The 16888-nt window shown below is 53.1% G+C and overlaps 1 protein-coding gene across 1 annotated transcript in view; it reads right to left on the bottom strand.

The window, feature by feature from the left end:
- The window catches only part of LOC147091460 (uncharacterized), a 130099-nt gene that overhangs the window by 50554 nt on the left and 62657 nt on the right, over positions 1-16888 (bottom strand). Inside the window, exons 14-18 of the mRNA XM_085976805.1 lie at positions 15735-15887; positions 12388-12543; positions 4596-4748; positions 1948-2109; positions 1468-1620 (exon numbers count right to left, since the gene is read on the bottom strand). Coding sequence (XP_085832931.1) covers positions 1468-1620; positions 1948-2109; positions 4596-4748; positions 12388-12543; positions 15735-15887 — 777 coding nt within the window. The remainder of the gene's footprint in view (positions 1-1467; positions 1621-1947; positions 2110-4595; positions 4749-12387; positions 12544-15734; positions 15888-16888) is intronic.

Genomic DNA, 16888 nt, shown 5'->3' with positions numbered 1-16888 from the left:
GCGCACCCCATCATTCCTAGCACACCCCATCACTCCGAGCACACCCCATCACTCCTAGCACACCCCATCACTCCTAGCTCACACCATCTCTCCCAGCCCACCCCATCACTCCTCGCGCACCTCATGACTCCTCACCCACCTCCCCATCACTCCTAGCCCACCCCATCACTCCTAGCCCAAACCCATCACTCCTAGCTCACCCCATCACTCCTAGCTCACCCCATCACTCCTAGCTCACCCCATCACTCCTAGCCCACCCCATCACTCCTAGCCCACCCCATCACTCCTAGCCCAAACCCATCACTCCTAGCCCAAAGCCATCACTCCTAGCCCAAACCCATCACTCCTAGCCCAAACCCATCACTCCGAGCTCACCCCCTTCAGTCCTAGCCCACCCCATCACTCCTAGCTCACCCCCTTCAGTCCTAGCCCTGTCCATCACTCCCGGCCCGCCCCGTCACTCCCGGACCACCCCGTCACTCCCGGGGCCTATCAGACTCTGACCCCTGGCATCTGGGGCCTATCAGACTCTGACCCCTGGAGCCTGGGGCCTATCAGACTCTGACCCCTGGAGCCTGGGGCCTATCAGACTCTGACCCCTGGAGCCTGGTGCCTATCAGACTCTGACCCCTGGAGCCTGGGGCCTATCAGACTCTGACCCCTGGAGCCTGGGGCCTATCAGACTCTGACCCCTGGAGCCTGGGGCCTATCAGACTCTGACCCCTGGAGCCTGGGGCCTATCAGACTCTGTCCCCTGGAGCCTGGGGCCTATCAGACTCTGATCCCTGGAGCCTGGGGCCTATCAGACTCTAACCCCTGGAGCCTGGGGCCTATCAGACTCTGACCCCTGGAGCCTGGGGCCTATCAGACTCTGACCCCTGGAGCCTGGAGCCTATCAGACTCTGACCCCTGGAGCCTGGGGCCTATCAGACACTGACCCCTGGAGCCTGGGGCCTATCAGACTCTGACCCCTGGAGCCTGGGGCCTATCAGACTCTGACCCCTGGAGCCTCGGGACTATCAGACTCTGACCCCTGGAGCCTGGGGACTATCAGACTCTGACCCCTGGAGCCTGGGGCCTATCAGTCTCTGACCCCTGGAGCCTGGGGACTATCAGACTCTGAACCCTGGAGCCTGGGGCCTATCAGACTCTGACCCCTGGAGCCTGGGGCCTAGCAGACTCTGACCCCTGGAGCCTGGGGCCTATCAGACTCTGAACCCTGGAGCCTGGGGCCTATCAGACTCTGACCCCTGGAGCCTGGGGCCTATCAGACTCTGATCCCAGGAGCCTGTGGCCTATCAGACTCTGACCCCTGGAGCCTGGGGCCTATCAGACTGACCCCTGGGGCCTGGGGCCTATCAGACTCTGACCCCTGGAGCCTGGGGCCTATCAGACTCTGATCCCAGGAGCCCGGTACCTGATTCCCCCAGTTGCCCACTGCTGCCCCTCCCTCGGGCTGGGGCTCACCTTGTGTGAAGGAGTAGACGCATTTTTTGCCGCACCCAATGTCGCAGCACTGTTTATGGGCACTGCAATCATCATCATTCTCACAAGACTGGGTGAAATTCTTCTTACAAAGAAAGGTCACTTTGGAAACTTCAGGGCATTTCTTTTGTTTCCCTAAATAAAACAGAATTTAAAATGGTTCAAATGGTTGAGGAAGCAAAATTTGTAAAACATTAAATATAGATTAAAGATCCCTCGACACTGCTCAATCAAACACTCCCAGGGCAAGTACAGCACGAGACTCTCCCCCCCTCCCGCGGACTCTCCCCCCCTCCCGCGGACTCTCCCCCCCTCCCGCGGACTCTCCCCCCCTCCCGCGGACTCTCCCCCCCTCCCGCGGACTCTCCCCCCCTCCCGCGGACTCTTCCCCCCGCCCGCGGACTCTCCCCCCCTCCCGCGGACTCTCCCTTCTCTCGCGGACTCTCCCCATGTGGTTCTCACCGGTCGTGTGGTATGTGTAGACACATCGTTTCCCACAGTCCCCGACTTCACAGCACTGCTTCCAGCCTCCGCAATCCTCGTCCGTCTCGCACTTCTCCGACTGCGCCTTATCGCAGATGTGTTGTGTCGTAGAAGGTTCCGGACATTTCCTGTCTCTCATTTCTGTTTTTAAAAATAAACGCAACGAGTATTAAAATCAGTGACTGAGTGTCGAAGGACTCTGAGAAACCTAGAGGGGCAGAGTATGGACATGAAGCTCCGAGTCTCGCGTAACTCCTGGATGGAAGGGATTGAGGGAAATCGGGCAAGGGATGGGGGGGATGCGGGGCTGCTGTAGGAGTTAAACGTCCCCCACTACTGAATCTGCTCCCCTCTGGACATTCACCTCTGCAATTCCACCTCCCCGGCGCCCACACCCCGCCCCCTCCCCCATCAATTGTCAACACCCAGGGGATGACGTCTATCATGGTCAAAGATGTACATTTTTAATGAGTGTGATAGAGGAGGAGAGGTTCTTTTTAAATTCGCTCATGGGATGTGGGTGTCGCTGGCAAGGCCAGCATTTAGTGTCCCTTCCACAATCGCACTTGAGAAGGTGGTGGTGAGCTGCCTTCTTGAACCGCTGCAGTCTGTGAGGTGAAGGTACTCCCATAGTACTTGGAGGTGATGGTGTTCCCATCCACCTGCTGCCCTTGTCCTTCTAGGTGGAAGAGGTCGCGGGTTTGGGAGGTGTTGCCGAAGAAGCCTTGGTGAGTTGCTGCAGTGCATCTTGTAGATGGTACACACTGCAGCCTCGGTGCGCCGGTGGTGGGGGGAGTGAATGTTTAAGGTGGTGGATGGGGTGCCAATCAAGCGGGCTGTTTTGTCCTGGATGGTGTCGAGTTTCTTGAGTGTTGTTGGAGCTGCACTCATCCAGGCAAGTGGAGAGTATTCCATCACACTGCTGACTTGTGCCTTGTAGATGGTGGAAAGGCTTTGGGGAGTCAGCAGGTGAGACACTCACCACAGAATACCCAGCCTCTGACCTGCTCTTGTGGCCGCAGCATTTATGTGGCTGGTAGAGTTAAGTTTCTGGTCAATGGTGACCCCCAGCATGTTGATGGTGGGGGATTCGGCGATGGTAATGCCGTTAAATGTCAAGGGGAGGTGGCTAGACTGTCTCTTGTATTTACAATCTATATTAACGATTTGGAGGAGGGGACCGAGTGTAACATATCAAAGTTTGCAGATGATACTAAGATGGGAGGGAAAGTAGTGAGTGAGGAGGACATAAAAAACCTGCAAGGGGACATAGACAGGCTAAGTAAGTGAGCAGAGATTTGGCAGATGGAATACAATACTGGAAAGTGTGAGGTTATGCACTTTGGCAGGAAAAATCGTAGAGCAAGTTATTATCTTAATGGCAAGAAACAGGAAAGTACTGAAGTACAAAGGGATCTGGGGGTCCTGGTGCACGAAACTCAAAAGGTTAGTATGCAGGTGCAGCAGGTGATTAAGAAGGCCAATGGAATGTTTGCTTTCATTGCTAGGGGGATAGAATATAAAAATAGGGAGGTATTGCTTCAGTTGTACAAGGTATTGGTGAGACCGCACCTGGAATACTGCGTACAGTTTTGGTGTCCATACTTAAGAAAGGACATATTTGCTCTCGAGTCAGTACAAAGAAGGTTCACTCGGTTAATCCCGGGGATGAGGGGATGGACATATGAGGAGAGGTTGAGTAGATTGGGACTCTACTCATTGGAGTTCAGAAGAATGAGAGGCGATCTTATTGAAACATATAAGATTGTGAAGGGGTTGGATCGGGTGGATGCGGGGAGGATGTTCCCGATGATGGGTGAAACTAGAACTAGGGGGCATAGTCTTAGAATAAGGGGCTGCTCTTTCAAAACTGAGATGAGGAGGAACTACTTCACTCAGAGGGTGGTAGGTCCATGGACTATGCTGCCCCAAAAAGCTGTAGAAGCTACATCATTACATAAATTTAAAACAGAAATAGACAGTTTCCTAGAAGTAAAGGGAATTGAGGGTTACGGGGAGCGGGCAGGAATTTGGACATGAGTCTAGGTTCGGATCGGCCATGGCCCTGTGGGTAGCGGAGCGGGCCCAGGGGCCGTTTAGCCTGACCCTGCTCCTATTTCGTGTGTCTAATTCTGTTAGATTCAGGAGATGGTTCAGTGATGGTGGATTGGCGGTTAGGATCAGATCAGCCATGATCTTATTGAATGGCGGAGCAGGCTCGAGGGGCCGATTGGCCTTCTCCTGCTCCTATTTCTTATGTTCTTATGTTCTTATCTCTGGCACTTGTGTTGGCGAATGTAACTTGCCACTTATCCGCCCAAGCCTGAATATCATCCAGGTCTTGCTGCATGCGGGCATGGACTGCTTCATTATCTGAGGAGCTGCGAATGCAGCTGAACATGGAGGGATTTCCAGAGCTTAGGGCCCTAGACACCGGAAGGCATGGCCATCAATGGTGGAGTCTCCACGTTTAGCCCTATTAGCACACCCCGGGTATCATTCTGGTGAATCTGTGCTGCTCCCATTCCAAGGATAAAATATCCTTCCTGAGGTTCAGTACCCAGAACTGAACACAGTAACTCCCCCAGAGGCTCTTGCTGATTCCCAGGAAAGACAGTCCTTCTTACTGTGCCTGGAAGCTCGATGGACACATCTTTTCCCACAGCCAGCATCACAGCACGTCAACCAAAGATCGCAATCGTCATTATCCTCGCACTCCTTTCCATAGTTTACATCACACATGGGACCAAGGCGACTGGGAGCCGGGCAACTGCTGTTCTCTGTAAGGCAACCAGAACCAGATTCGTTTTAAGGTCCATTCAACGTCTGCGGGGTGGGTGGGTTAGACACAGAGTGAAGCTCCCTCTACACTGTCACAGCAAACACTCCCAGGGCAGATACAGCACGGGTTAGACACAGAGTAAAGCTGCTTCTACACTGTCCCATCAAACACTCCCAGGGCAGGTACAGCACGGGTTAGATACAGAGTAAAGCTCCTTCTACACTGTCCCAGCAAACACTCCCAGGGCAGGTACAGCACGGGTTAGATACAGAGTAAAGCTCCTTCTACACTGTCCCAGCAAACACTCCCAGGGCAGGTACAGCACGGGTTAGATACAGAGTAAAGCTCCCTCTACACTGTCCCATCAAACACTCCCAGGGCAGGTACAGCACGGGTTAGATACAGAGTAAAGCTCCTTCTACACTGTCCCAGCAAACACTCCCAGGGCAGGTACAGCACGGGTTAGATACAGAGTAAAGCTCCCTCTACACTGTCCCAGCAAACACTCCCAGGGCAGATACAGCACGGGTTAGACACAGAGTGAAGCTCCCTCTACACTGTCCCAGCAAACACTCCCAGGGCAGATACAGCACAGGTTAGACACAGAGTAAAGCTCCCTCTACACTGTCCCATCAAACACTCCCAGGGCAGGTACAGCATGGGTTAGACACAGAGTGAAGCTCCCTCTACACTGTCCCAGCAAACACTCCCCGGGCAGATACAGCTCGGGTTAGATACAGAGTAAAGCTCCCTCTACACTGTCCCAGCAAACACTCCCAGGGCAGGTACAGCATGGGTTAGACACAGAGTGAAGCTCCCTCTACACTGTCCCAGCAAACACTCCCAGGGCAGACACAGCTCGGGTTAGATACAGAGTAAAGCTCCTTCTACACTGTCCCATCAAACACTCCCAGGGCAGATACAGCTCGGGTTAGATACAGAGTAAAGCTCCCCCTACACTGTCGCAGCAAACACTCCCAGGGCAGATACAGCACGGGTTAGATACAGAGTAAAGCTCCCTCTACACTGTCCCATCAAACACTCCCAGGGCAGGTACAGCACGGGTTAGATACAGAGTAAAGCTCCCTCTACACTGTCCCAGCAAACACTCCCAGGGCAGGTACAGCATGGGTTAGACACAGAGTGAAGCTCCCTCTACACTGTCCCAGCAAACACTCCCAGGGCAGATACAGCACGGGGTTAGATACAGAGTAAAGCTCCTTCTACACTGTCCCATCAAACACTCCCAGGGCAGGTACAGCACGGGTTAGATACAGAGTAAAGCTCCCTCTACACTGTCCCAGCAAACACTCCCAGGGCAGATACAGCATGGGTAAGATACAGAGTAAAGCTCCCTCTACACTGTCCCATCAAACACTCCCAGGGCAGGTACAGCACTGGTTAGATACAGAGTAAAGCTCCTTCTACACTGTCCCATCAAACACTCCCAGGGCAGATACAGCATGGGTTAGATACAGAGTAAAGCTCCCTCCACACTGTCCCAGCAAACACTCCCAGGGCAGGTACAGCATGGGTTAGATACAGAGTAAAGCTCCTTCTACACTGTCCCATCAAACACTCCCAGGGCAGGTACAGCACGGGGTTAGATACAGAGTAAAGCTCCTTCTACACTGTCCCAGCAAACACTCCCAGGGCAGCTACAGCACGGGGTTAGATACAGAGTAAAGCTCCCTCTACACTGTTCCATCAAACACTCCCAGGGCAGGTACAGCACGGGTTAAATACAGAGTAAAGCTCCTTCTACACTGTCCCATCAAACACTCCCAGGGCAGGTACAGCACGGGTTAGATACAGAGTAAAGCTCCCTCTACACTGTCCCATCAAACACTCCCAGGGCAGGTACAGCACGGGTTAGATACAGAGTAAAGCTCCCTCTACACTGTCCCAGCAAACACTCCCAGGGCAGGTACAGCTCGGGTTAGATACAGAGTAAATCTCCTTTTACACTGTCCCATCAAACACTCCCAGGGCAGATACAGCATGGGTTAGATACAGAGTAAAGCTCCCTCTACACTGTCCCATCAAACACTCCCAGGGCAGATACAGCTCGGGTTAGATACAGAGTAAAGCTCCCTCTACACTGTCCCAGCAAACACTCCCAGGGCAGGTACAGCACAGGTTAGATACAGAGTAAAGCTCCCTCTACACTGTCCCATCAAACACTCCCAGGGCAGGTACAGCACGGGTTAGATACAGAGTAAAGCTCCCTCTACACTGTCCCATCAAACACTCCCAGGGCAGGTACAGCACAGGTTAGATACAGAGTAAAGCTCACTCTACACTGTCCCAGCAAACACTCCCAGGGCAGGTACAGCTCGGGTTAGATACAGAGTAAATCTCCTTTTACACTGTCCCATCAAACACTCCCAGGGCAGATACAGCATGGGTTAGATACAGAGTAAAGCTCCCTCTACACTGTCCCATCAAACACTCCCAGGGCAGATACAGCTCGGGTTAGATACAGAGTAAAGCTCCCTCTACACTGTCCCAGCAAACACTCCCAGGGCAGGTACAGCACAGGTTAGATACAGAGTAAAGCTCCCTCTACACTGTCCCATCAAACACTCCCAGGGCAGGTACAGCACGGGTTAGATACAGAGTAAAGCTCCCTCTACACTGTCCCATCAAACACTCCCAGGGCAGGTACAGCACAGGTTAGATACAGAGTAAAGCTCCCTCTACACTGTCCCAGCAAACACTCTCAGGGCAGATACAGCACGGGTTAGATAAACAGTAAAGCTCCCTCTACATTGTCCCATCAAACACTCCCAGGGCAGGTACAGCACGGGTTAGATACAGAGTAAAGCTCCCTCTACACTGTCCCAGCAAACACTCCCAGGGCAGGTACATCACGGGTTAGATACAGAGTAAAGCTCCCTCTACATTGTCCCATCAAACACTCCCAGGGCAGGTACAGCACGGGATAGATACAGTGTAAAGCTCCCTCTACACTGTCCAATCAAACACTCCCAGGGCAGGTACAGCACAGGTTAGATACAGAGTAAAGCTCCCTCTGCACTGTCCCATCAAACACTCCCAGGGCAGGTACAGCACAGGTTAGATACAGAGTAAAGCTCCCTCTACACTGTCCCATCAAACACTCCCAGGGCAGGTACAGCACGGGTTAGATGCAGAGTAAAGCTCCCTCTACACTGTCCCATCAAACACTCCCAGGGCAGGTACAGCACAGGTGAGATACAGAGTAAAGCTCCCTCTACACTGTCCCATCAAACACTCCCAGGGCAGGTACAGCACGGGTTAGATACAGAGTAAAGCTCCCTCTACACTGTCCCAGCAAACACTCCCAGGGCAGGTACATCACGGGTTAGATACAGAGTAAAGCTCCCTCTACATTGTCCCATCAAACACTCCCAGGGCAGGTACAGCACGGGATAGATACAGTGTAAAGCTCCCTCTACACTGTCCAATCAAACACTCCCAGGGCAGGTACAGCACAGGTTAGATACAGAGTAAAGCTCCCTCTGCACTGTCCCATCAAACACTCCCAGGGCAGGTACAGCACAGGTTAGATACAGAGTAAAGCTCCCTCTACACTGTCCCATCAAACACTCCCAGGGCAGGTACAGCACGGGTTAGATGCAGAGTAAAGCTCCCTCTACACTGTCCCATCAAACACTCCCAGGGCAGGTACAGCACAGGTGAGATACAGAGTAAAGCTCCCTCTACACTGTCCCATCAAACACTCCCAGGGCAGGTACAGCACGGGTTAGATACAGAGTAAAGCTCCCTCTACACTCCTCAGCCCCCATACTCCCAGTGCCACGTGCTAGTGAGTATAGGAATGGGAGGATAGAGCAGATGAATGCGTGGCTAAAGAGTTGGTGTAGGGGGGAGGGTTTTACTTTCCTGGATCACTGGGCCTGCTTCTGGGAAAGGTGGGACTTGTACAAGTCGGACGGGTTGCACCTGAACCAGAGCGGGACAAATATCCTTGCGGGGAGGTTTGCTAGCACGGTTGGGGGGGGTTTAAACTAACTTGGCAGGGGGATGGGATACAGAGGGGAGCTGAAATAGGGGGTGATGTGCTGCCAATTATAGAGAAAAAAACAAGTCAGCTTGGTAGACAGGGCAAACATATAAGGACAAGGCTGGATGGCATCTATTTTAATGCAAGGAGTCTTGCAAATAAGGTGGATGAACTGAAGGTGTTGATAAACACATGGGAGTATGATATTGTTGCTATCACGGAGACATGGTTGAGGGAGGGGCAAGACTGGCAGCTCAATATTCCGGGGTACAGAATCTTCAGGCGAGACAGAGGGGGAGGTATAAGAGGAGGGGGTGTCGCAATATTAATTAAGGAGTCAATTACTGCAGTAAGGAGGAATGATATATGAGCAGGTTCCTCTAATGAGGCCATATGGGTGGAGCTTAAAAACAAAAAGGGTGCAAGCACTTTGCTGGGAGTGCACTATAGGCCTCCAAACAGTCAGGGGGAGATAGAGGAACAGATATGTAGGCAAATCTCAGAGAAATGTGCAAATAATAGGGTAATAATAATGGGGGATTTCAACTTCCCCAATATTAACTGGGATAGTCAGAGTGTGAAAGGCTCAGAGGGTGTAGAATTCTTAAAGTGCATCCAGGAGAGCTTTTTGAGCCAGCATGTAGAAAGTCCTACAAGACAGGGGGCGGTACTGGACCTAATTCTAGGGAATGTGGCCGGCCAAGTGGAAAAAGTGCTAGTAGGTGAGCACTTTGGTGACAGTGACCATAATATGGTGAGATTTAAGGTGGTCATGGAAAAGGACAGGGATGGGCCGGAAATAAAGGTTCTAAATTGGGGGAAGGCCGATTTTAATAGGATAAGGCAGGATCTGGCCAAAATGGACTGGGATCAGCTACTTGTAGGAAAATCCGCATCGGAGCAATGGGAGGCTTTCAGAAGGGAGATTGAGATCATACAATGGCAACATGTTCCTGTAAAGGTCAAGGGTGGTTCCAAAAACCACAGGGAACCTTGGATGTCAGGGGATATACGAGAATGGATTAGGAAAAAAAGGAGGGCTTTTGGCAGATACAAAAGGCTAAAGACGGAGGAAGCCCTAGAGGAGTACAAAAAGTGCAGGGGGATACTTAAAAAAGAAATTAGGAGATCAAGGAGGGGCCATGAAATAACACTGGCGAGCAAAATAAAGGAAAATCCTAAGATGTTTTATAAGTATATTAAGGGTAAGAGGATAACTAGGGAAAAAATAGGGCCCATTAGGGACAAAAGTGGCAATCTGCGTGTGGAGCCGGAAGATGTAGGAGGGGCTCTAAATGAATTTTTTCCATCTTTTTTCACTATGGAGAAGGATGATGTAGACATAGAAATAGGGCGGGGGGACTGTGATATGCTCGAACATATTAACATCGAGAGGGAGGAGGTATTGGCGGTTTTAGCTGGCCTAAAAATGGATAAATCCCCAAGCCCGGATGAAATGTATCCCAGGCTGCTGTGTGAGGCAAAGGAAGAGATTGCGGGGGCTCTAACACATATATTCAGGACCTCTCTGGCCACAGGGGATGTGCCAGAGGACTGGAGAACCGCTAATGTAGTACCATTATTCAAGAAGGGAAGTAGGGAAAAACCGGGGAACTACAGGCCAGTGAGCCTAACATCAGTGGTAGGAAAATTATTGGAAAAAATTCTGAGGGACAAAATTTGTCTCCACTTGGAGAGGCAAGGATTAATCAGGGATAGTCAACATGGCTTTGTCAAGGGAAGATCATGTCTGACTAATTTGATTGAATTTTTTGAGGGGGTGACTAGGTGTGTGGATGAGGGTAACACAGTGGATGTGGTATACATGGATTTCAGTAAGGCCTTCGATAAAGTCCCGCACAGGAGACTGGTCAAGAAGGTAAGAGCCCATGGAATCCAGGGTGCCTTGGCACATTGGATACAAAACTGGCTTAGTGGCAGAAGGCAGAGGGTGATGGTCGAAGGTTGTTTTTGTGACTGGAAGCCTGTGGCCAGTGGGGTACCACAGGGATCGGTGCTGGGTCCCTTGCTGTTTGTGGTCTACATTAATGACTTGGATATGAATGTAAAAGGTATGATCAGTAAGTTCGTGGATGATACAAAAATTGGTAGGGTGGTAAATAGCGAGGAGGGTAGCCTCAGTCTGCAGGACGATATAGATGGGTTGGTCAGATGGGCGGAACAGTGGCAAATGGAATTTAACCCGGAAAAGTGCGAGGTGATGCACTTTGGGGGGACAAACAAGGCAAGGGAATACACAATGAATGGTAAGACCCTAGGCAAGACGGAGGGTCAGAGGGATCTGGGTGTGCAAGTACACAGATCCCTGAAGGCGGCGGAACAGGTGGATAAGGTGGTAAAAAAGGCATATGGGATACTTGCCTTCATTAGTCGAGGCATTGAATATAAGAGCAAGGAGGTTATGATGGAGCTGTATAAAACACTGGTTAGGCCACAGCTGGAATACTGTGTGCCGTTCTGGTCGCCACACTACAGGAAGGATGTGAACGCGTTAGAGAGGGTGCAGAGGAGGTTCACCAGGATGTTACCAGGGCTGGAGCACTTCAGCTATGAAGAGAGACTGGGCAGATTGGGTTTGTTTTCCTTGGAGCAGAGGAGGCTGAGGGGGGACATGATTGAGGTGTACAAAATTATGAGGGGCATAGATAGGATGGATGCTGAGGAGCTTTTTCCCTTAGTAGAAGGGTCAAAAACTAGGGGGCATAGATTCAAGGTAAAGGGCGGGAGGTTTAGAGGGGATTTGAGAAAGAACTTTTTCACCCAGAGGGTGGTTGGAGTCTGGAACTCACTGCCTGAAAGGGTTGTGGAGGCAGGAACACTCAACATTTAAGAAGCATTTGGATGAGCACTTGAAATGCCATAGCATACAAGGCTACGGACCAAATGCTGGAATATGGGATTAGATTAGACAGGGCTTGATGGCCGGCGCGGACACGATGGGCTGAAGGGCCTCTATCCGTGCTGTATAACTCTATGACTCCTCATCCCCAAACTGTGGGACGCCTCACCCCCCCAAACTGTGGGGACTCCTCACCCCCCAATCTGTGGGACTCCTCACCCCCCCAAACTGTGGGGACTCCTCACCCCCCAAACTGTGGGACTCCTCACCCCCCAAACTGTGGGATTCCTCACCTCCCAAACTGTGGGACTCCTCACCCCCCCAAACTGTGGGATTCCTCACCTCCCAAACTGTGGGACTCCTCACCCCCCCAAACTGCGGCGACTCCTCACCCCACAAACTGCGGGGACTCCTCACCCCCACAAACTGTGGGGACTCCTCACCCCACAAACTGCAGGGACTCCTCACCCCCACAAACTGTGGGGACTCCTCACCCCACAAACTGCGGCGACTCCTCACCCCACAAACTGCGGGGACTCCTCACCCCACAAACTGTGGGGACTCCTCACCCCACAAACTGTGGCGACTCCTCACCCCACAAACTACGGGGACTGCTCACCCCACAAACTGCGGGGACTCCTCACCCCACAAACTGCGGGGACTCCTCACCCCACAAACTGCGGGGACTCCTCACCCCACAAACTGCAGGGACTGCTCACCCCACAAACTGCGGGGACTGCTCACCACCCAAACTGTGGGACTCCTCACCTCCTTTGAAGGATTTGAAGACACAGCGTTTGCCACATCCCGCGTCACAGCACATCTGCCAACTGTCGCAGTCGCCGTCTCCCTCACACTCGTCTCCCAGCTTCATGGTGCAAACCTTGCTCAGTGTGCTGGTGGTCGGACACTGTTGGCTTTTTTCTTGTAAAGGAAGACACCAAGAGACTGTTAAAGCACACGGGATCCTGGGCTTTCGAAACAGAGGCATAGAGTACAAAAGTAAGGGAGTTATTGGTCAACCTTTTCATCAATCCACTGGTTAGGCCCCAGCTGGAGTATTGTGTCTAATTCTGGGCACCACACTTTAGGAAGGATGTCAAGGCCTTGGAGAGGGTGCAGAGGAGATTTACCAGAGTGGGATCAGGGATGAGGGACTTCAGTTCTGTGGAGAGACTGGAGAAGCTGGGGTGGTTCTCCTTAGAGCAGAGAAGCTTAAGGGGAGATTTACTAGAATTGTACCAGGGATGAGGGACTTCAGTTACATGGAGTGACTGGAGAAGCTGGGGTGGTTCTCCTTAGAGCAGAGAAGGTTAAGGGGGATATTTACCAGAATGGGATCAGGGATGAGGGACTTCAGTTACATGGAGGGACTGGAGAAGCTGGGATTGTTCTCCTTAGAGCAGAGAAGGTTAAGGGGGAGATTTAACAGAATGGTACCAGGGATGAGGGACTTCAGTTACATGGAGAGACTGGAGAAGCTGGGATTGTTCTCCTTAGAGCAGAGAAGGTTAAGGGGAGATTTACTAGAATGGGTACCAGGGATGAGGGACTTCAGTTACATGGAGAGACTGGAGAAGCTGGGGTTGTTCTCCTTACAGCAGAGAAGGTTAAGGGGGAGATTGACCAGAGTGGTACCAGGGATGAGGGACTTCAGTTATGTGGAGAGACTGGAGAAGCTGGGGTTGTTCTCCTTAGAGCAGAGAAGGTTAAGGGGAGATTTACTAGAATGGTACCAGGGATGAGGGACTTCAGTTACATGGAGGGACTGGAGAAGCTGGATTGTTCTCCTTAGAGCAGAGAAGGTTAAGGGGGAGATTTACTAGAATGGTACCAGGGATGAGGGACTTCAGTTACATGGAGAGACTGGAGAAGCTGGGATTGTTCTCCTTAGAGCAGAGAAGGTTAAGGGGGAGATTTACCAGATTGGGACCAGGGATGAGGGACTTCAGTTACATGGAGAGACTGGAGAAGCTGGATTGTTCTCCTCAGAGCAGAGAAGATTAAGGGGGAGATTTACCAGATTGGGACCAGGGATGAGGGACTTCAGTTATCATAGAACCAGGGGGGAGATGAGAAGAATGCTTTTTGTGCAGCGAGTGGTGATCTGCAATGCACTGCCTGAACGTGTGGTGGAAGCAGATTCAACAGTAACAATCAAAAGGGAATGGGATAAATACTGGAAGGCAAAGCATTGGTGGGGCAATGGGGAAAGAGCAGGGAGGAGTGGGACTAATTGGATAGCTCCTTCCAAGAGCTGGCACCGGCACGATGGGCCAAATGGCCTCCTTCTGTGCAGTATGATTAGGATCAATATATTGAGGGGTCTGGATGGTGGGCGTAGAGGGATTTGAACACAGGGATGGAGCATGTTAAAATGGAGGTGTTGCTGGACCGGGAGACAATGTAGGTTAGTGAGCACAGGGTGGGTGATGGGTGAACGGGACTTAGTACCCACTCTTGCCCCTGAAGGGGCTATCAGTACATCACCCACTGCCTCTGTGTCCCCTCCTGACGGCGAGTGTGGCCTCTGTTGTTTGACTGTGGAGGCAGCACCTCAGCCGATTCCCGACCCCATCAGAGGGAGGGAGGTCCGGGAAGTGTCAAATTCAGGGCCTGGGACAAAGGGCCGAGGGAATGGTTAGAAGGTGGGGATGGATTGAGACCTGGGCGGGGATTGGGGGTGGGGGGGGCGCAGTCTCTCTTGGCCAATGGAGCTCAGTACCACACCGGGCAGTGTTAATACAAAGAGAGCTGCCGGAGGAGCTGGGGCCTTTTCTCACAGAGGCTCCTGGAGCCTAGGCCTATGAGACAGAAGGGACTGGGGCCTGGGCCTATCAGACACAGAGGACTGGAGCCTGGGCCTATCAGACACAGGGGCCTGGGCCTATCGGAAAAAGGGGCCTGGAGCTTGGGCCTATCAGACACAGGGTCCCACAGCTTTGGGCCTATCAGACACAGGAGCCTGGAGCCTGGGTCTATCAGACACAGGAGCCTGTGTCCTGGGCCTATCAGACACAGGAGCCTGGAGCCTGGACCTATCAGACACAGGAGCCTGTGTCCTGGGCCTATCAGACACAGGGTTGCACAGCTTTGGGCCTATCAGACACAGCAGCCTGGGCCTATCAGAGACAGGATCCTGGGGCCTGGGCCTATCAGACACAGGAGCCTGGAGCCTGGGCCTATCAGACACAGGAGCCTGGAACCTGGGCCTATCAGACACAGGAGCCTGGGCCTATCAGACACAGGAGCCTGGGCCTATCAGACACAGGAGCCTGGAGCCTGGGCCTATCAGACACAGGAGCCTGGAGCCTGGGCCTATCGAGCACAGGAGCCTGGAGCATGGGCCTATCAGACACAGGAGCCTGGACCTATCGAGCACAGGAGCTTGGAGTGTGGGCCTATCAGACACAGGGGCCTGGAGCCTGGGCCTATCAGACACAGGAGCTTCGGGCCTGGGCCTATCAGACACAGGGGCTTGTAGCCGGGGCCTATCAGACACAGGAGCCTGGAGCATGGGCCTATCAGACACAGAAGCCTGGAGCCTGGGCCTATCAGACACAGGAGCCTCGGGCCTGGGCCTATCAGACACAGGGGCTTGTAGCCGGGGCCTATCAGACACAGGAGCCTGGAGCATGGGCCTATCAGACACAGAAGCCTGGAGCCTGGGCCTATCAGACACAGGAGCCTCGGGCCTGGGCCTATCAGACACAGGAGCCTCGGGCCTGGGCCTATCAGACACAGGGGCTTGTAGCCGGGGCCTATCAGACACAGGAGCCTGGAGCATGGGCCTATCAGACACAGAAGCCTGGAGCCTGGGCCTATCAGACACAGAAGCCTGGAGCCTGTGTCCTGGTCCTATCAGACACAGGAACATGGAGCCTGGGCCTATGAGACACAAGGGACTGGGGCCTGGGCCTATCAGACACAGAGACCTGGAGCCTGGACCTATCAGACACAGGGGCTTGGAGCCTGTGTCCTGGGCCTATCAGACACAGGGTCCCACAGATTTGAGCCTAGTCCTGTCAGGCAGAGCCTGTCCAGCGGGTTCCTGCTGCTGTCTACCGTTGGGGTGTCGCAATGCTGCGAGCTGAGAGTTTTGGTGTCGTCCTTACTGTACGAGGAGGAGTAGACACATCGCTTCCCACAGCCGACATCGCAGCACTGCATCCATGATGAGCAGTCCTCGTCACTGCTACAAGCCTTGCTCGAGTTCTTGGAGCAGATATGCCTCGCTCGGTAGGAATTCGGGCATTCGTCATCTTCATCTGCAAGAACAAGTTGTATTTTACAGGAGGAGGGCATAAAACAACGCAAAACATATTACTGTCAGAGGGGCAGTACTGAGGGAGTGCAGCACTGTCGGAGGTGCTGTACTGAGGGAGTGCTGCACTGTCGGAGGGGCAGTACTGAGGGAGTGCTGCACTGTCGGGGGCAGTACTGAGGGAGCGCTGCACTGTCGGAGGTGCTGTACTGAGGGAATACTGCACTGTCGGAGGGGCAGTACTGAGGGAGCGCAGCACTGTCGGGGGCAGTACTGAGGGAGCGCTGCACTGTCGGAGGTGCTGTACTGAGGGAATACTGCACTGTAGGACGGGTTTTACTGAGGGAGTGCAGCACTGTCGGGGGGCAGTACTGAGGGAGCGCAGCACTGTCGAGGTCAGTACTGAGGGAATGCTGCAATGTCGGGGGGGCAGTACTGAGGGAGTGCAGCACTGTCGGGGGGCTGTACTGAGGGAATGCTGCACTGTAGGACGGGTTGTACTGAGGGAGCGCTGCACTGTCGGAGGTGCTGTACTGAGGGAATGCTGCACTGTCGGAGGTGCTGTACTGAGGGAGAGCTGCACTGTCAGAGGTGCTGTACTGAGGGAGTGCTGCACTGTCGGAGGTGCTGTACTGAGGGAGCGCTGCACTGTAGGACGGGTTGTACTGAGGGAGCGCTGCACTGTCGGAGGGGCTGTACTGAGGGAGCGCTGCACTGTCGGAGGTGCTGTACTGAGGGAATGCTGCACTGTCGGAGGGGCTGTACTGAGGGAGCGCAGCACTGTCGAGGTCAGTACTGAGGGAATGCTGCAATGTCGGGGGGCAGTACTGAGGGAGTGCTGCACTGTAGCACGGGTTGTACTGAGGGAGCGCAGCACTGTCGAGGTCAGTACTGAGGGAATGCTGCAATGTCGGGGGGCAGTACTGAGGGAGTGCTGCACTGTAGGAGGGGCTGTACTGAGGGAGCGCTGCACTGTCGGAGGTGCTGTACTGAGGGAGCGCAGCA

This window comes from Somniosus microcephalus, unplaced genomic scaffold (genome assembly GCF_052327205.1).
Source record: "Somniosus microcephalus isolate GS21.2 unplaced genomic scaffold, FLI_Smic_1.0 unresolved_chr3, whole genome shotgun sequence".
In the NCBI taxonomy this organism is placed as follows: domain Eukaryota; kingdom Metazoa; phylum Chordata; class Chondrichthyes; order Squaliformes; family Somniosidae; genus Somniosus; species Somniosus microcephalus.
This window is presented reverse-complemented; position numbering and strand designations above follow the sequence as displayed.